The following is a 20,885-nucleotide window of genomic DNA, read 5'->3' on the forward strand; positions in this document are numbered from 1 at the left end:
CCTACTCCTGTAGAGGGCAGTATAACCCGAGTTGATATTAATCAAGGAGGACTACGTCTGTCAATGAGCTTAAGAGAAAAGGATTTTACGGTAAGATTTTACAAAAATCCATTTTTAAATAACAAACATTGTATACTTACCTCCTCTGTGCAATGGTTTTGCACAAAGCAACCAGATCCTCTTCTTTTCGGGTCCCCCGACGACGCTCCTGGCTCCACCCTTCTCTCTCTTTTCACTGGCTCACTGGCTGAGATTGACAGCAGTGGGAGCCAATGGCTAACTCAGCCAATGAGGAGGGAGAGCCAAGACTTTCTTGCACATCGCTGGATTGCGATGGGGTTCAGGTAAGTATTAGCAGGGACTGCTGCACACATAAGGTTTTTTTTTTACCTTTGTGCATAGAATACTTGAAGGTAAAAAACCTTGAGCCTTTAGAACAACTTCAGCTCCAGAAGGTTTTACCCCCTAAATGACCAGGCCATTTTTTTGCCATATGGAACTGCATTGCTTTAACTGACAATTGCGCGGTCATGCAATGCTGTACCGGAATAAAATTGATGGCTTTTTTTCCCACAAATAGAGCTTTCTTTTGGTGGTATTTAATCGCCTCTGTGGTTTTTATTTTTTTCGCTATAAACAAAGAAAAACCGACAAATTGGGAAAGAAAAACTATTTTTTACTTTCTGCTATAAAACATTCCCAATCAAAAAATGTAAAAAATAATTTTTTTCCATCAATTTAGGCCAATATGTATTCTGCTACATATATTTGGTAAATCCTTATAAGTGTATTTTGATTGGTTTGCGCAAAAGTTATAGCGCCTACAAACTATGGGATAGCTTTATGGCATTTTTATTTTTTTATTGTTTTTACTATTAATGGTTGCAATTGACAATTTGTAGCATGACTGCGACATTGGGGCTGACAAATCTGACACTAAGTGACACTTTTTGGAGACCAGTGACACCAATGCAGTGATCAATGCTAAAAGAATGCACTGTTACTGTATAAATGACACTGGCAGGGAAGAGGTTAACACTAGTGGTGATCAAGGGGTTAAGTGTGTTCCTAGGGAATGCTTTCTAACTGTGTGGGGGTGGATGTGCTAGAGAAAAAGAGACATCTGTGTTTCAGCTTAGCTGAAACACAAGATCTCACTTTTCCTCTATGACAGAAAAGCCGTCTGGCTTGTTTACATAGGCAGACGGCCGTTCTGTCACTCTCCTGCACAATCGCGGGTGGCCGGCACCCATCACGGCCGCTGGACCCGCTGATTGGCTCTCGCTGTGTCTAATCACAGCGGGAGCTGCACTCTGGCAGCGCGCATGCGCCCCCAAGAACCCCTGCACAAAATCATGTACCTTTTTGCATGGCTGGGCCTTCCTGCTGCAGTATATATGCAGTGGGCGGCCCGGAAGTGGGTAATGATGTGGGTGTAAAGCAACAAGACCCGTTGACTGGTTACAATGCTATGTAAGTTGTATGTAGACTTTGTATCATCTTTTTTTTAGCATTCATCCATAATATTTACCTACAGAATATTTTAAAAAATCTACAAAATTGTGGGCAATCAGTATACAAACATTACTTAACCCCTTTGCGAGGGTAAAAGCTAAATCTTAATGCCTAAGCCCAATTTTGCAACTTTGACATGTGTTAGTAAAACCGTACATATCATCACATCTACTTTGTGCATCCACAGGTGGATTATACCTTGTTTTCAGGACAAAATGGGCTTTCATTTGATGGTAAATTGTTATGGATATCTCCTGATTTGTTTTTATTATCAATAGAAAACTGGCCCAAAATAGTAAACAAAATCATTTTTTTTTTTCTTTTTATTTAACTGCAAAAACAAGGAAGTTCCCTCTAAATGTACTCTATACTATTTCCCCTTTAAAATCCCATTTAGAGGGAAATTCCTTGTTTTTGGTGTTATACTTTAGGGATGTGTGCACTTTTTTCACCAGATGGCCTAATATATTCAAGTTTTAATGTAACTGTGTAATTCTCGCTACTACCATAATCTACCACCAAAGAACAACCAAAAATAAACTCTCCTGCTCCTGACGATCGCAGCGATACCACATATGTGTATGTTTGTTGTTGTTTGTACCCGTAGTACAGCCCAGAAACAATAGTGCGCATTTTGCTTTTTTTTTTTTTTTTTAATCCTACCTAAAACACACTGACACTAACTGACACTGATACTAAATTAAAAAAAAAAAAAAAAATACTGACCCACACACTACCCCTGGTGCTTACCTTGATCTTAGTATTTATTTTTTTTTTAATGTAATTGTTATTTTTTTTTTACAATTTTTTTTTTTCTACACACACTTTTTTTTTTCCTATCTTTGCAATGACAGTGAAAGATGCAATGTATTTCTCTTCTCCATTCACAGAATCAGAAAACACGGGGGCAGGCTATAAAATGACTGATTACTGTGATAGCCAATCAGAGGCAATCGGACGTTCCAGGTCCCGATCTTTAGAATGGGGCCCGAGGCTCTCAGTGAGACCCCGATCTCTGTGCTGGGAGCGTGCCACGTGGCACGCTCCCAGCCCAAAGGAAGATACGCAAATATGCAGCCCCATGGAAAAAAGCCCAGTTCAGTGGGGCTGCATGTTTGTATTAGGTCCACGCAAAGGTAACATAAAACTGTAATCCTAGAAATACTGCCAGTGTAGTCTTCCTGAAACTAATATTTGTCGCCTTTTACACTAACCAAAACAAAAAACCCATGTTGTATCCAAATTCTGTGCATAAAGACACACGACCTGGTTTAAGAAGCATGAAACTTGGGCTGCTGAGCTGTAGAACAAATAATAGGTTGTGATGTGGCATCTTTTTTTCTATGACATATAGGTTTGTATTTAGAGGATGCTTAAGGCTGTCTTTTCAGTGTTGCAGGATCCTAATTGTTCTGTATGCGTGGGGACCACATGCAACTTATAAGTCAAACACTGTTCCCTTATGATGTCCCCATATTCTGAATTAATGAAACCCCCATACACAGTGCTAAGAAAATGGGTATCAGTTTTATTTTGCCCAAAAATGCTGGCATCAACTTTGGGTTCTGAGTTTTCTGCAATTTTTGGTACAGTTTTTATTGTGATTTCGACATTAGCATCATGATTATCCTCATAATAATTTTTACTGTGATAATGGTTAGATTCAGGTTTAGGAGTATAAGGGCAAGATCTATGGACTGGGTTAGGGTTAACAGATGAAGAGTTATTTACAGTGGGTATAAAAAAGAATCACCCCCCCCCCTTTAAAATAGTCACATTTTGTTGCTTTGCGGCCTGAAATGAAGACAGGCACAGTTTTTGTTTTATACAGCTGTATTTATGCAACTTATAACACTTTAAGTGAAAGATATAACACGTTAGAATTTTTTTTTTTTATTATTCAAAAACAGAATCACTGAGTTGGAGTTAAGTTTTTTGTTGGATCACCTTTTCTCGACTCCATTAGATCACCAGTCTCGACTAACTTTGCATATCTAGACTTTGCACTACTTTCCCAGGTCTTCCTTGCAGACCTGTTCAAGTTCAGTTAAATCTGATGGTGACCACTTGTGAACTCTTCAAGTCATTCCACAGATTTTCAATGGGGTTTCAGTCTGCGCTCTGACTAGGCCATGCAAGGACGATCACCTTTTTCTCCTTCAACCACTGTGTGGTCATTGTTGCTTGGTGCTTTGGGTTATTGTCATGTTGGAAGGTAAACCTTCTTCGCATTGACAAGTTTCTGTCAGAGGGCAGTAGTTTTTTCCTCAAGAATTTGACAAGTGCTCCAGCCCCTGATGTACAGAAACACCCCTTCATAATACCTCCATACTTTACTATAGGAATGGTATTATTTGGATGGTGAGCTGTATTGGGTTTCCACCAGACATATCGTTTGATGTTGAAGCCAAATAATTTAATTTTAGTCTCATCTAACCATAACACCTTTTTCGATGTGTCCTCAGAATCTTCAAGGTGTGTTTTGGCAAAGCTCAGTGATAACTTCATGTGGCCTTTCTTGAGGAGAGGCTTTTTTCTTGCAACCCTCCCATAACAAGCCACATTTGTGGAGAATTTGTGATATTGTTATCACATGCACACAGTGACCTCTCTTTGTCATAAAATCCTGCAATTGCTTCAGAGTGGCAGTAGGCCCCTTGGTAGCCTCTCTGATCAATTTCCTCTTGGCTCTTTCATCCAATTTGGAGCGATGTCCTTATCCAGGGAGGGTCTGTGTTGTACAAAAAACCTTCCACTTCTTAATAATAGACTTAACTGTGTTTCTAGGCATTTATAAAGCCTGTGAAATTTTGCATCTATCTCCTAATTTGTGCCTGTCCACAACTTTATCCCGGAGATCTTTTGACAGTGCCTGGCCTCACAAATTTGATCGTTTGCTTCAGTGGCGCTATCAGGGACTGAGATGCTCCAGGAAAGCTTTTTTCATGCTAAGTTAATCAAAATGACCACAGCTGATCACAGCTGAAAGTCAGATGGCTTTGTATGCCATTGATAAGGTGATTAGCTACACCTGATTGAGTTTACAAGTCATTTTTTTAGGAAGGAGTGATCATTTTTCCAACTTTGATTTTGATTTTTTTCTTACATGTTGGTGTTATATCTTTCATTTGGATGTTATAAGGCTAGATAAAACAAAAACTATGTGTCTGTCTTCATTTCAGGCTGCAAAGCAACAAAATGTGATTATTTTTAAGGGGGTGATTCTTTTTTGTACCTACTGTACATAGTATGAGATTTTTGGGTGTAATACATTTGTTTTTGGGTGGTAAATTCACTTTTCAGGAGTTCTAAGCTAGTTGGCACCAAAACTATTGCAACCAAAACAACATGTCCTATTTCTTTACAACAAAAACTAGTTTTCCTGGTTATATATGAACCATCATAAAGTCAAACGTTTTCCCTCGCCAACGTAACTACTAAATCTAAACATTTTTATAGAATTATCATTATTACTAAACATACTAAAATAGGCGATATGGTAAAGCATGTTCATTGTTTTGTCTGTTCCAAATTAATATACTTTTTTTTCTATTGAGCGAACATTTTTTTCCATAGTGCTTTACACTTCATTTTGAAACCTGTAATTATACTAATCTAGATAATAGAGATGAAATATCATCATTTAGCTTTATCAAAGCATATCTGAAGCCATTTTTTTACTCAATAGGGAATAGTTAGTACCTTGGTCAGGTTTTTTTGCTGTATGTGTCCCCACTGGGTAGACACACCTTCTGTTTTTCCTGATGACTTTTGAAATGATCTCCTCTCACCCCTGTTGTATTTTGAGACAGAAAGTGAAGAAAAATTTCCACAACGGGGTATATACAGAAAATGCCTGACAGGGGTTTTGATTACTTTCACTATCCAAAACTTAAAAAAAAAGTTTGGTTTTAAATATACTTTAATTGGTCATTCCTCTTCAGACTGATATTTAAAGCAGGACTCTTTTATATTTTACAGCCAAAGTAGTTGCCATTTTAGCCTCTGTTTGATCTGCAGGTGGCATGGTGCCGCACATGTGATCAGTTATGACACCAGCCATATGATGAATTGACTATTCAGTTGAGAGCAAAAATCAAATGTAACAGTTATCATTCATGGTATGTCTTGAGCCCTCATTCACACCAATGCGATTTGACCGTTCAAAATCACATGACAAGTTGCACCCTATCTTCCGCAATGGAACCTTTCAAATTGTTGTGACTCAAGTTGAAGCAACTTCGAACAAGGTTCCTTCGCTACTTTTCTGCGATTTCATTGCAACTTGCATTGACTTCTTTTAAATAAAATTGCAAGCCACAATGAAATCGCCAATACAATTTGCACTGATCTGCGGCTTTAAAATCACGCAGGAGTAGCGCAATATCAAAGCCGGTTTGAACCAGGGCTCAATATAACTGTTTTGAGATGGGATCCGTTCTGCTTTAAGTTATTCTAGGAGTGAGATCTTTACTCCTTAATTGTCAAAGTACTCCTAAAGTGGGTTTCACTCTCCTTATTAACTTTTTCTATTGTTGTTAATACTTCTGCATTTATGTTTGTCCATCTGCAGGAAATAAAACAAATGTTTTCTTTTTCTAGCCAATAAGCAAGTTTCCATTTTTGTCCAATGACATCTCGTTCTGGCTTCCCAGTGAAGGATATTTGGAGAATGATTTTTTTGATCTAGTCCGAAGTATTGCAGGAGACATTGTTGAAGAAGTGACTTTGATTGATCAATATACCGATCCAAAGTAAGTTTATCTACATCATTTGTTTCTACTTATCAACCTCCATCAAATTATAGTTTTATTGTTGCATGTGGATAATCCCAAATGTTGGAAGTCACTTGTAGGAAGAAAAAGTCTGATTGTATTTTGAATAACTATGACCTTGGTCAAAGCTGGACATATAAAGTATTTCCTTAAAGACCGGCAGGCATCGAGAGTGCCTTTTCTTGAAGTCCGGGACTTGCTGTTGCTGTTTGCCCAATGGTACAAAGGCCATACTTTGATTCTCTTCTGGTCCATAACAAAAGAAGGTATGGGGCCCACTCACAGGTTTGGAAAGTCTCACTATTTGGTAACCAGCACCTCCAACTACTTCCCTCAGAAGGTTCAGAAATGGCCATTGAATTACAAACTATAGTTACATTTTATTCTGGAAACTTTTGAACCAGGAAATCCTGCAGTGTGCATATTGTTAGCATTCTATAATATGATGCTAAGACATAACCTTTATATATCCTATCATAAACACAGAGGCTACACTTACACTTGAGCATAGGCGTGTTTTTATGCACTACTTGCGTGTTTTTATACAAGGTATTTGAGCTTTGCCATTTTTTTCTTAGCCAATAGAGAAAACTAGCATCTGTTGCATCATTTGTTGCTAGGTGTTTCAGCTTTTTTAGCTTTTATTTCATTTTTTATAATTATTATTAATCTATTATTTATTTTTATTTTTTTCGTTAGAGTAAGGGGTTAGAGTTAAGATTAGGTTTGGGTTAGTATTAGGAGTTGGGGTTAGGGTTATACATTATTTATTATTTTTTTGTTAGGGTGTTAATACTACTAATAATAATAATAATAATACATTAATAAATACACAACTAAGTAAAAATATTTTCATAAATAATTATTAATAAATACATTCAATAAATAAGTACTAAGTAATAATAAATAATTAACCCCTAACTTTAATCACTAACCCTTAAAGAATAAAATAAAATATTAAAAATAAATAGCTAAACACCCTAACACAAAACAAAAAAAATATTATTATTATAGTAATAGTAATTTATTTATTTTTTAGGTGTTTATGTAATATTATTTTTTATTATTAATAATCATAATAATATTAATAATAAAATAATTATTTAAGAAGAAAAATTAGGTTAGGGGTTAATTATTATTTATGAATGATTACATATTTTTCATTTATTTTATTCATTTATTACTTATGATGTTTTTTTTTTTATTTCAGTATTTTTTTTACATTTATTTTTTCATATATTATTACTATTTTATTTTTCACATTTTTTCATTTGAGCTAAAAATTGCGCAAAAATGCACGACAAAATGTGCACAAAAACGCGCGAATAATGCGTTTTCATTTATTTCTATGAAAATAAAAATCTGCCAAAAACGCTCAAATCATCCCGATTTGAGCTACAAAAAAAGCTCCAGAACTTTTTTAGCTCAAGGCATTTGGCTTCAGGCAACTTGGAGTGGAGATGTGACCCATCTCCGTAGAGAATAATTCATTTTTTTCTCCTCCAGCGTTTTGGAGCTTAAAGCTACAAAACGCTGAGGTGTGAATGGGGACCAGGAGTCCTTTATTTTCTGGTGTACGGTAGGAGCATGCTTCAGATCTAACTTGCGTTAGTGTTCGTATACTGCTGGTTCCTTTAGTTTTAGGGGGGAGAAGTTAATGGTACCTATTGCGTCATAATGGCTTCTTTCACACCTTGAGTTTAGCCTAGAAAAAATATCTTTGCTTTAAAATGACCCTGTTGCTTACCAGACAAAATAAAATAAAAAGTAGCCTGCAAGAGAAGACAGTAAATATGCATCTTCATGGCATTCATATCTCTTACAGACCTCCAAACACCAGTGCTTGTCCCGCACTTCCTACTGTTTAGACATTAGGAAGTCACAATTTCATCACTGCACCCTCCACAGTCGGTGCATTTTCAGTTCATTGCTATTATGCCGTAATTACATTGTTATGTATCTTATGCATTTTTTTGTATCTTCACTTGCATGTGTAACTATTTTATAATCTTTTTTATATTTTTCTATGGATCATTAAACATTAGTTTTATTTACATATTTTTTTTCATTTGTCATGATCCAATATACAATGCCTTAATAGTCCCAACACCAAGGGGAATTTTCTTTCTTCTATAGTATACAAGGGAAGTGGCATAGGCAGAGTCTAACCACCAGCATCTCAGGAGTGTTTAGACATTAGTTGCTACCACCGAACTCTTAGTGACTAGTGTAATGGTATCGTGCGCTGGGACACCATTTTGTCATATCGGGCATCCATGTTGTCCAGTAACACAGGCTAGCCAACAGATGTGTACTCAGAGATATTTTCCTTCCCCCCTCTCTTTCCCTTGAGCTAATTAGCCCCCACCTTATCCTAATTAGTATGCAAGCTTCAAAGCACTCTTATCTTAGCAGCAGACAGACATCTAGCCGATATGTCTCTTCCGGGCCAGAGCTATGTCGTAATCTGAGCAAAGCCATATGGCTAATGGGTCGTATAACCGAGCATTCAGGAGCTCTGTTATTTGGACACAGTTACCCATTAATTCATAACTTTACACACAAACAAGATATGTCTCTAGAAAGTACATATTTGAATGCCAAATAAAATACCGATTGAATTAAGATCACACATGATCACGTTCGCTCCTACGGAAGACAAGCTAGCTGTCAGATGCCTTACGGATTAGAGGTTATTAGGAGATAACCTGTGTTTGGTGTCTATGAAAATAGAATTCAACACTGCACAAGAATATATCAGTTTCAAGAATGTAACCATTACATATTTCAAGACATGAATTCTGTTGTAAAATCTGTCTAAACGGGAGGTCCCTTAGCAGTTTATGAGCCTCCGGGGCCGCCCATGGCCCCAGTGTTTATTGGTCAAGGATTTCTGGTGACACCCCCTGCGGGTCAGAGAAAAATAGAGAAGCTGATGGAGCTCTCAGTTCTCATTTTTAACATCAAGCAGTAACATCTCTCAAGGGGAACCGATCACACATGCTCAGCTCGGAACCTCTGATAATACAAGGACTTTTGAATGCAAGTATTTCCATTTCTAATTCTTTATCTATTCTTCTAAATTGCTGAATTGTGTCTCTATTTCTTTGTAACCCATTTTTCTGTAAATATTTTTATTTGCACATATTTTAACCTTTTTTATAATTAAACCTTATTTTGAAAAGTGTTAATTTTGTCTCTAAGCTCTTACGCAAGCTAGCTCAAGAACCTGTCTCTTGAAGAGCGCTACTGTATAGAATAAATCTTCTGGGCACTACTATCTGTGGTGACAGCGCGTTTTACAGACGATTATTCTAAAGTCATAATTGGTATTTCTGAAATTACGAGCGTCCTCTGGGCTCATCATAACGTAGAGGTGGTGGCAGAGAAAGGGTTAATGGTTTAATTAGCCCGGTGACAATCGCTCTCAGCCTGCTGGCATCTAGATTGTGGTCCCGCAAGCTGGAAAATCTGTGTGTCGGGTGCAGCTGAGAGTGGCATTGTTACGCAAGTGACGGCAGGGTATGAGATTGCCTGGTCTTTGGTCACGAGTTGGATGAGAAGGCCAGGGGTCTGATACCTGCCACCGTCACAACTAGTGTCTCCTGTAGTGACGTAAGGGTCTTTAGGAGGAACCAAGGTGGGCAATGGGGAACTGGTATTCAGCACATCTGTATGTGCTAGATAACAGAAGCGCTTGGAGCTCTGCAAGAGAATTTCAGCATATCCCCTTCTGAAAAGGTAGTTAAACATCATGAAATGTACACTAGGAATATAAAATCCCTAAAAAAGTCACATGTGCATGAACCCTTAAAGAGAAACTTCAGCATGACATCATGCCGTCTGGTTCTGGGCACCAGTCCTCAGAAAGGATGTGCTGGTACTGGAGAGAGTCCAGAGAAGGGCAACAAAGATAATTAGGGGAATGGAGGATCTCAGCTATGAGGAAAGACTACAAGCACTGAACTTATTCTCTCTGGAGAAGAGACGCTTGAGAGGGGATATGATATCAATGTACTGTACATTGTACTGTACTGGTGATGATCCTAGCATAAGGAACAAACTATTCAGAGAAAGGGAATACAATAAAACACGTGGACACTCACTAAAACTAGAGGAAAAACTGTTTAACCTTAAAATACGTAAGGGGTTCTTTACTGTCAGAGCAGTAAGGATGTGGAATTCTCTTCCACAAGCAGTAGTATCAGCAGGGAGCATCGATAGTTTCAAAAAACTTTTAGATGGGCACCAGACCACAACATAAAGGGGTATACAATGTACGGTTAACAGCAAACACACACATCATAGGTTGAACTGGATGGACTGATGTCTTTTTTCAACCTCACAAACTATGTAACTATATCCGCCCGCCCACATCTTTTCTGCACCACTATCTCTGAAAATCTTATACGTGTGCAAATTCTCCCCAGGTATCTTCCAAGTAGTTGGGACCTCTAAGAGTCCTGCAGCATGTCTGCACATGCATGGGGGGGGTTTCGGCACATGTGCTCAGATGCTGTTAGTTTCTGGCATCGGGGAATGTAGTGACCCACAACATCTATGCACATGTGCGGGAATCCCTGCATGTGTGCAGGCATGCTAAGAAGGATATGTCTATGCATGCACTGAATCTTGCGACCTGCGGGCACCCGCAGTGAAATACTGCCTCCCACAGCCATTTGCGAGTTCTTTAGCACTTACTGAATAGAATTATTATCTCATTGAATGTTTTCACTTGTTCACTGCCATAATTTTTCGTTATCCAGGCAATTGTTGAATATTACTGTAAATTGAATATTATTGTATATAATGGGAATAATAAAAATAGCAAGCAAGGCTTTCCTTTTTAGTTCTGTTTTCTTACTTGTTAATATACATTTGCTACATTCTCCCACTGTTGTTACCATACATGCTTTGCTGTGCCACCCACTGCTGATTGGATTAAAGGCCAGCTGATTTCTGTTTTGTGTGGTTGCTGGCAAGATACTGGCATGATGAATTCTATCCTGGCTTGTTGTTATTCTCTGCAAAACCAGCAATGAGATCCCCCCACTAGAGTTTCCAGTTCATTACCAACTCCCTGGCCATTACAATCTGACTGATAATGCCATGCTCATCTCCCTCAGCCCTAATGCTTCAGCTAGATGTCATACACTCATATAAAGGCAATACAAATTCACTTTGTGAATGCTGAATATGACAAAAACATATTGTTAGGCTTAATGTGCACGGGACGTTTTCAAAAGTCCTTTGAGCGCTGGAATTTAACAGCAATATAAAGGACGTTTAAAACGTCCGTTGTGTCGCGTTTGCATGCCGCGTTTAGCGGCATTTACCGGGCTTTTGCGCTCAGATCCGTTTTTAGAGGTCAAAAAATAATTCCCCTTTAAACAGTAAAAAGCAAGTGCTAAACGTGGGTGACCTCTTTTGGTCACGTTTTGCTTTTGAAACGCCAGTAAACACACGTTCTGAACATCCTGAACGCAAATAATTGCTTTCCAAAAAACTACACTAAACTCAACTGCCTCTAAATGACTGCAAATGACTCAGTGTATATGGACAGATAAGATAACATAGAGGAGGGTTCAGGGGCTTCTGAAAAAAACGCCCAACTGCTCCTAAAATGCCATTGTGTACATGAGGCCTTATAATGATAAATCTGCAGTCAACCCTTGTTGAAGTAACAGATACAATCCTTTTCAATTGTCTCCACTAAAATCTGGCCATTGATGTAAGCGCACCATGAAAAATTGAGTGCAAGTTGTTGGATTTATTGCGGACTATCTGATATTGCACTAAAGTTCAATTACCTGCTCAGGTTAAAAGTGAATAAACATAAAGCTTCACCCATACAGTGAAAGTGGCAGATGTGAAAACAAACCAGGGTTCAATGAATGAATTATGCATTATACATCAATATTCAGATCTTGTCTTGGGCCCGGTTTACACTATTGCGGGTGCAGGAATTGCCTGACGAAGGAGCACGGATGTTCAGAACGCGTGCAACTCCTGTTTCCTTCCCACCGGAAGTGACGTCGGTCAGACCGGAAGCAGGAAGTTGGAGCCTCGCCGAGAGTCCTCCGCCGCCGCTCAACCCACGGACAGGCTGCTATACAACAGCCTACCTGCGGATACACTGGCACCCCCCGCCACCCTCCTTCACCACACTGAACTTAGGAGAAGAAGACGGATGATCTTGTTTATACCCACCATACCTGTTCACTCTTACCTCAGAGTAAGTTACTACTTTTTTTATGTGAAAATAAATTGTATGCTACACTAAGCCGGCGCTGCTTTCTTTTGCTTTATATTCTTCAGAGCCCCTCCATGCTCCAGCTGGCAGCCGCCGAAAGTGCCCCTCCACCCCCGATTGGAATCTTTCTTCCACCGCACCATAACCCCCCCCCCCCTATTATGTGCCACCCTCCAATATCAGAGAGCGCCATGACATCACTTACATTCATGGTGCAGAAATCGCACCTGTCCCCACACTTGTAACCACCCACAGCCAAAATGCGTGCTCTTTAAAAACGCACTTCTTAATGGCACCCCCAGGCATCTAAAAGCGCAGTGGGTTTGTGCGTGTGGGAACCACTGCTGCCTTTAAAAATGGTGCAGGAACCTTTTTTCCTTCAAATGAATGGACTGCCATGCCCGCACAAATGCAGCTCACAGGGCCACAATAGTGTTATCCAGACCTTAAGAACTAAAAGCAAAACGTTTTTTTTTTTAGATAGAGTAAGAGAAGGTAATAAACCCTGTCAGTTTTAGGAATAAAGTCCGCAATAAAAACTGACAGGTGTTCTAAGCTATCCCCACTCTATCCAAGTCTAAAAAAAGTTTTTCCTTTGTATTTTAATACTGTACTAGAGATCTGCAGATCTGTAAGTGTCAGTAGTCCCTGGGAATGATTTATTTATTGTCTGTAACCTGACTAAATGTTAATGGTATAAACACAAAATGAATATGTCTAATCCAGTATGCTAAAAAATGCCATCACTTTTTTTTGGGAATTTTCCCCATGATAGACATATGTGATACTGTAGGGGATATTTAACATAAGAACTGAAACTGCAGTCAAAATCACCTTCTGCAGGGAGCCTAGAGCTGAAATGCCTTCTATTTCATCTAGTGACAATGTGTTCTTGTTTATGAGAGCTCCCAGGATGTGTCACCAGTAATACAGACATCCCCTATACACCAGATGCAGACTTAAAGTGTGATTTGGAAATTTCACATCATAGGTGGTGACAGCAGCATCAGACTTAAATAGCAGCATCTGATACTAGAAAAGCAGTAGGATTTTGTAAACCAAAATGAAAAAAAAGGCAATATAATTCAGCCTTTACAATATCTAGTATCTTTATATTTTTTGTTACTAAGAGTGCATTAAATATTCTCTTTAATATCGTTATGCATTTAACCTTTTTGCTGCCAGAGCTGTTTTTGTGTATTTTGAGCATGAGATAAAATGAACATTTTAGGCCTGAAGATTAGTTAAACTCCTGATATTATGTTTTCTGAAAGGAAAAACCCTGGAAAATAATATGGTTGTAGATTCATTGTTGTCAACTGATATTAGTGCAAAGGTTTAATAAATCCATATTTTCAGTAAAAACTACACTAGAGTTAGTTTTCATGGCTGTACAGTACATAGTCTTATTCATAGAAAACTGGGTTTTTAAGAGATTATCTAGGGGCGATATGCACTTTCCCCGCTATATCGGAATCGGCCACCAAGTTGACCGATATTGCCGATATTTCGGGAAAGTGCTCCATAGCCAACGGTCGGCTGACTTGTAATGACAACCGATGCGGCTGAGAAGCCGCTCGGCTGTCATTACAAGGAGCGGAAGGGAACGTCTCCCCGCCCCCTCCCGCCGCCTTCCGTGGCTTGCCCAGGTCTCCCGTCACACCGGGAGACCCGGGCAACCAGCCTGCATGGCCACTGAAGACCCAATCAAAGCCACTGTTTGGCTCTGATTGGGTCTCAATGCAAAAACCCGGAAGTAATGTCATGAGTAACATCACTTCTGGGTACTGTCTGGTGCCAGATTTAAAAAAAACGACAGCATTCAAAACAGCCAAACTTGGCGTTTTGAATGCTTTTAAATGCAGGGGAGGGGTTTGGGGTCTTTTAGACCCCCAGATCCCTCCACAAAAGTACCTGTCAAATAAAAAAACATTTTTCTCTTACGTCCTCCGACAGTCGCCGCCTCTTCATATTCGTCACATATGGGGTATTAGACTTTGCTCCGAAGGAGTAGCTAGGCAACAGAATATGTTAACATTAAAGCTTTTAACATATCCCACCCTCAAGGGGTGGTCCCCTCAGTCAATACCCTCCTACTTCCTGCAACCATATCTCAGTTTTAATGTCTAGCTTGTCAGGAGTGGCTGGCTTTTCTCTGTGCTGGGGCTTTCTGCCCCAGACTCTTTCTTCTTTTTTGAATTTTTGTTTGAGTTTTCTCTCTACCTTTACTTAGCTGTTCTTTTTGTCAGCGTTAGTTCTTCTGATGAAGAGGATCATGCGGGCTGGGTCTCGGGCTGATCCCCCTGGTCGCAGGTCGTGGGTCAGTGGCTTCCCAGCCTGCCATCGAGCGTTCAGCCAGGTAACGCTCCTGGCACAGTGAACGACCCATCCCTGTTCGGTGCAGGGATGATTGGTGAGGTGGCTACCTCACTGGACGCTGTGCGGTTTCTTAACCCCCATTCTGTGCGTCTTGTATGCGACTCTCCCTGCCTCATGTGCAGTGGCTTGTTCGCCTGTGCGGGTCCCCCACGCCATGTGAGGTAAGTGTATTTATGTGGGGACCTGTCTGTCTGGGGGGGTGTCAGTCTGGGACTGTGTAACCTGCCTCTATTCACACTGTTTGTCTCCCTATCTCTCGGCTGCATGCTGTGGGCTGCAAGGGGGGGGGGGAGCTGTGTGACACTGTGTGTGTCAGCCTGGTCAGTGTGAGAAGCTGTGTGCTGTGGGGCATGTTTTATGGCATGTTTGGGCATTATACAGCGATCGCTGCGGCGATCTGACATGTGTTCTTATACATGGATGACATGTGTGCATTACTGCACTGTGGAGCGGCGTTTTCGGCGCCAAACGGCGCCATTTTGCCTACACTCGCTCCGGCCACATGTTTTACATGCATGGCGGCCATTTTCTTGTAGCCTCCCATAGGCTTTCATAGAGCGCCCTGGCAGCATCACTTCCTCTTCTCCAGGAACACCGATCGAGGCAGCAGCAGCGGCGAGGGTCTCCTCAGGTTTTATCCTTCTGTTCTTGCTATCCATTGCCTGTGTTCAGTTTGAATATTCCCTGTGGGGGTCTCATTGTGCTTGTGTGTGGTGCGGTGGGCTGCGCTCGCCGCGCTTGCTTAAGGGGGCAGTTAACCCTTTATTATCCGTCATTATAGGGGCAATGGATTCTCAGGAGGGCAAATTTCCTACCGCCTTGGTGGAAAGCCAGGGGACCGCTGTTTCCCCCCCAGGGGGGGATTTAGCCACTATTGTGGCTGGCCTTGCTGCTCAGGTGCAGATGCTGGTGGCTGCTCAATCTACTAAGAGACCCAGAGTTGCTCTTTCCTCTGATTCTGAGGGTGAAGGTGATGGGGTTGTTATGGCGGGGGCCTCCTTATCGGGGTCCCGCTCCTCCCTGGATCTAGTGGGGTCCGAGGTGGAGGCTGAAGTTGAGGGGGTTGATAATTCTCCCCCTGGCTCGCCTGAAGAGCTTGCAATCATGGATGAATTGATTGCTTCCATAAAGCAAACGCTGCGTTTGCAGGATGAACTGTGTCCCCCCGCTGCCTTGGCGGCCTATGGGACGCAGAGAAAACGCAGGACGCCGCAGGTTTTTCCCTGCAATGATGATTTTCAGCGCGCTGTTAAGGAACAATGGCGCAATCTGCGCAAACCTTTTGCTGTGCCAAGTAGGTTCAAGCTGCGTTATCCTTTCTCGCCTTCCACTGATGAAAGGTGGTGTGTGCCTCCCCCAGTGGATCACGCAATTGCGGTTTTAAACAAAGCCACTGCAATTCCTGCAGAGGATTCCCCTGTGTTCCGTGATGCCAAGGATAGGAGATTGGAGTCTCTTGCCCGTCATACTTATTCTGTTACGGGTTCTATGCTTAAGGCTCTGTTTGCTTCTCTCATGGCGGCCCAGGCGATCGCAAGTTGGACGCAGATGCTTAGGCGCGTCCTAGTGGCCGATTCGGCCTCGCCGGCGACCCTGGATATGGTGGATCAAATCCACCAGGGTGTCATGTATCTGTGTGATGCGGACCTGGACCTGGTTCCATTGGCTGCACACGTGCACAGCGTGGCGGTGTTGTCTCGCCGCCTGGTTTGGTTGAAATGTTGGTCGGTGGACCAGTCCTCACGTAAGACCTTAGCCAATCTACCTTATGATGGGTCTCGCCTTTTTGGGGAGTCCTTGGATGTGTTGATTAAGGGGATCACCGGGGGTAAGAGCACTCTCTTGCCCCATTTCCCCAAGGCTAAGGGGGCTTCTGGGAAGAAGCATGCTAATTTTCGGCCCCCTCAGGGGTCCTTTCGTGCCTTTCGGCCGCACTACAAGGGCAAGCCGTTCAAAGGTCAAGGCTCTCAGAAGAAGCCCTGGTCTGGTAAACAGAAGTCCGGTCAATCCGGATCCGCAGCCCATAACAGTGCGGCCTGAAGGGGCGCCCTCACCCGGTTTTGGTTTTCTTCAGCCCTGGTTGGCCCGTGTGCGGGACAGATGGGTTCAGGAGATCGTTCGATCTGGTTACAAGATCGAGTTTCTCTCTCGGCCGGAGAGCAGATTTTTTCCCTCAAATCTTCAACTGTCTCCAGAGCGTTTGCGGGACCTACACCTGGCGGTGCGGGACCTGAGGGCTCAGGGAGTGGTGGTTCCGGTGCCTCATCGGGACAGATTTCGGGGGTTTTATTCCAATCTGTTCACCGTGCCCAGAAAGGAGGGCAAGGTTCGTCCAATTCTGGACTTGAAGGCTCTGAACCGCTCTGTGCGGGTTCGCAAGTTCCGCATGGAATCCCTGCGGTCGGTGGTGGCTGCCCTGGTTCCGGGGCAATTCATGGCCTCCATCGATTTGAAGGATGCGTATCTTCACATCCCCATTTTCGAGGGTCACCAGAGGTACCTTCGATTTGCCATTGCGGAGGATCACTACCAGTTCGTGGCGTTGCCTTTTGGTCTCGCCTCTGCTCCGCGGGTCTTCACCAAGGTGCTTGCACCGGTTCTGGCATTGTTGAGAGCCCAGGGCATTTCTGTCCTGGGGTATCTGGACGACATTCTGGTTCGGTCTGCGACCAGCCAGGGTCTGGAGGAGGACCTGTCTGTCACGATACAAACTCTGCAGGAGTTTGGTTGGACGATAAATTATCCAAAGTCAACGCTGAGTCCTTCGGTTCGTCTTCCCTACCTGGGAATGATTCTGGACTCGGTACAGGCGAAGGTCTTCCTGCCGGAAGACAAACTCAGGACTCTCCAGGAGGAAGTCAGGTCCCTCAGGGATGTTCCGCACTCGTCTCTAAGGACGTGCATGAGATGTCTGGGATTGATGGTCTCGGCTTTCGAGGCGATTCCCTTCGCCCAGTTTCACACGCGGGGTCTCCAAGCGGAGATCCTGTCCATGTGGGACGGGCGACCTCAGTCTCTGGATCTTCCGATCTCGTTGAGTCATCGCACCAGAAGAGCCCTTCTGTGGTGGCTCCAGTCCCCGATGGTGTCCGGGGGCAAGTCGTTTCGACCTATCTCGTGGACGGTAATCACCACGGATGCCAGCCTGTCGGGCTGGGGTGGTGTTCTGGGCGTTCTGTCCGCCCAGGGGACTTGGTCGGAGGGGGAGTCCTCCCTCCCGATCAACATTCTGGAATTGCGTGCGATAAATCTCTGTCTTCATCGCTGGACGGACCGGCTGCAGGGCTGCCCGGTTCGGGTGCAAACGGACAATGCCACGGCGGTGGCCTACATCAACCACCAAGGGGGCACCAGGAGTGCCCGAGCGGCTCGAGAAGTGGCCGACATTCTGACTTGGGCCGAGACTCATGTCCCGGCGATAACGGCGGTTCACATTCAGGGGGTGGAGAACTGGCAGGCGGACTATCTGAGTCGCCAGACCCTGGATCAGGGGGAGTGGTCTCTCCACCCGGCTGTCTTCCAGATGTTGTGCGCGAAGTGGGGTCTTCCAGATGTGGACCTGTTCGCGTCTCGTCTCAACAACAAGGTGAGAAGGTTCGTGGCAAGGACGCGCGACCCTCGGGCAGACGCGTCGGACGCGTTAGTGGCCCCGTGGCATCAGTACAGGCTGATGTACGCGCTTCCACCGATTCAGTTGCTGTCCAGGTTCCTTCGCAGGTTACACTCGGAACGCAGCACGGTGATTCTTGTGGCACCGGACTGGCCTCGCCGGTCCTGGTACGCAGACCTCGTGAATCTGGCGGTCGACGCCCCGTGGCATCTACCTCTTCGAGACGATCTCCTGTCTCAAGGACCGATATACCATCCTGCTTTACAGTCGCTGGCTTTGACGGCCTGGCTGTTGAGACCGAGGTCCTGAGGGAGAAGGGTCTCTCCCCAGAGGTCGTTCATACCTTGATCAACGCGAGGAAGTCTTCCTCGGGGAAGGTTTATTACCGTACTTGGAAGGCCTATTTTGCCTGGTGTGAGTCCAGGGGGTTTTCACCTTCCTTCAAACGGGTGTCGATCAGCGTTTGGCGCTGGCTACGATAAAGGGACAGGTGTCTGCGCTGGCCGTTCTGTTTCAACGTCCCGTGGCTTCCAACTCCTTGGTTGGCACTTTTGTTCAGGGTGTGCGGCATCTGGTTCCTCCTAGGAGGGATCCTCTGCCCCCTTGGGACTTGAATCTCGTTCTGTCTGTGTTGCAACGTGCTCCTTTTGAACAGATCAGGGAGATCTCGTTGTCTATGTTGTCCAAAAAGGTCGCCTTTTTGGTGGCGATCACTTCGGCTCGCAGAGTGTCGGAGCTGGCAGCTTTGTCCTGCAAGTCTCCGTATCTGGTTGTTCATTTGGATAAGGTGGTCTTGCGACCTAATCCTTCTTTTCTTCCGAAAAGAGTTTCGGAATTCCATCTTAATGAGGATATTGTCTTGCCTTCGCTATGCGCGAAGCCTAAACATCCGAAGGAGGTGAGATTACACTCTCTGGATGTTGTTCGGGCGATAAGGGTTTACCTTAAATCGACTGAGTCTTTTCGAAAGACGGATTCCTTGTTTGTTCTTCCAGAGGGTCCTCGGAAGGGCATGGCGGCGTCGGCCTCTACCATCGCCAAATGGATCAGGCAGACCATTGAGCAGGCCTATGCCTTGCAGGGGAAGGTTCCCCCTGCGCCTGTGAAGGCGCACTCTACTAGATCTCTGAGTACGTCTTGGGCCTGTCGTCATGGGGCTTCTGTAGCCCAGGTGTGTAAGGCGGCGACTTGGTCGACCGTACACACTTTTACAAAATTCTACAAAGTAGATGTTCAGGCATCGGCGGATGCTTCCTTTGGCCGCAAGGTTCTTAGTGCGGCAATTCCCTAGGGTCCCTTATTGGGGACCCCTGGCTGTTGAGATAATTTTTTTCATCCCATGGTTATTTGTCTTTTCCTGGGTTGTTGCTCCTGTTGAGCACTTGTTTTTTCCTGTTGCCCAGCTGGTTTCCTTCCTTTGGTAAGGTTACTTTCTTTGATGCGGAGATTGCGTTGCCTTTTCGGCGCAGATGCGTTTCCCACCCCTCATGTTTGCACTGCTTTGGGACGTCCCCATATGTGACGAATATGAAGAGGCGGCGACTGTCGGAGGACGTAAGAGAAAACGGAATTTTTGTAAAATCTTACCTGTAAAATTCCTTTCTCTGGGTCCTCCGACAGTCGCCGCCCCCGCCCCTCTTTTGGGGTTTGGTTGTATACTCTACTGCTATTCCACTAAAACTGAGATATGGTTGCAGGAAGTAGGAGGGTATTGACTGAGGGGACCACCCCTTGAGGGTGGGATATGTTAAAAGCTTTAATGTTAACATATTCTGTTGCCTAGCTACTCCTTCGGAGCAAAGTCTAATACCCCATATGTGACGAATATGAAGAGGCGGCGACTGTCGGAGGACTCAGAGAAAGGAATTTTACAGGTAAGATTTTACAAAAATTCCGTTTTTTTTAAATGTACAAAAATATCAGCCAATATCGGCCGATACTGATATGCATTGGCCAAAATATCGGTATCGGTACCTGCAATGAAAAACCGATATCGGTCAATCACTACTGCACACTGTCGAAAACAATGGAAGACTCAGGGTCTGCCTGTAACATTGCTTCTTGAACAGGATCCTAAGCTAGGTGCTCCTCCCTGGCACATTGTGCAGTGCGTAGAATATGTCACAGGGTGCTATACATGTCCAGGGCAGTGGCATTTCTTGCTGGTGTAACCCAGTCAGTGAAGACCCCTTCGTGGGGGAAAAATGTTTGAAGCAAATGATGTGGAGTGTCTGCATTCCTCATTAAATATTGCGGCCATGTGTTTGCTGCTCAGTAAGTGAAAGACCTGTTGTGTTTAAAATTCACCCCTTTGTGTGTCCCATTGCCAATTCGTGCTTGCATTTTTTTTTTT

General features: G+C 43.4%; 1 protein-coding gene across 1 annotated transcript in view; it reads left to right on the forward strand.

The window, feature by feature from the left end:
- Positions 1-20,885, forward strand: part of FARS2 (phenylalanyl-tRNA synthetase 2, mitochondrial) — a 697,584-nt gene that overhangs the window by 565,506 nt on the left and 111,193 nt on the right. Inside the window, exon 7 of the mRNA XM_082257348.1 lies at positions 6,118-6,269. Within this exon, the coding sequence (XP_082113474.1) occupies positions 6,118-6,269 (152 nt within the window). The remainder of the gene's footprint in view (positions 1-6,117; positions 6,270-20,885) is intronic.

The sequence above is a fragment of the Pelophylax lessonae genome, assembly GCF_965119305.1.
Source record: "Pelophylax lessonae genome assembly, chromosome: 5".
Classification (NCBI taxonomy): domain Eukaryota; kingdom Metazoa; phylum Chordata; class Amphibia; order Anura; family Ranidae; genus Pelophylax; species Pelophylax lessonae.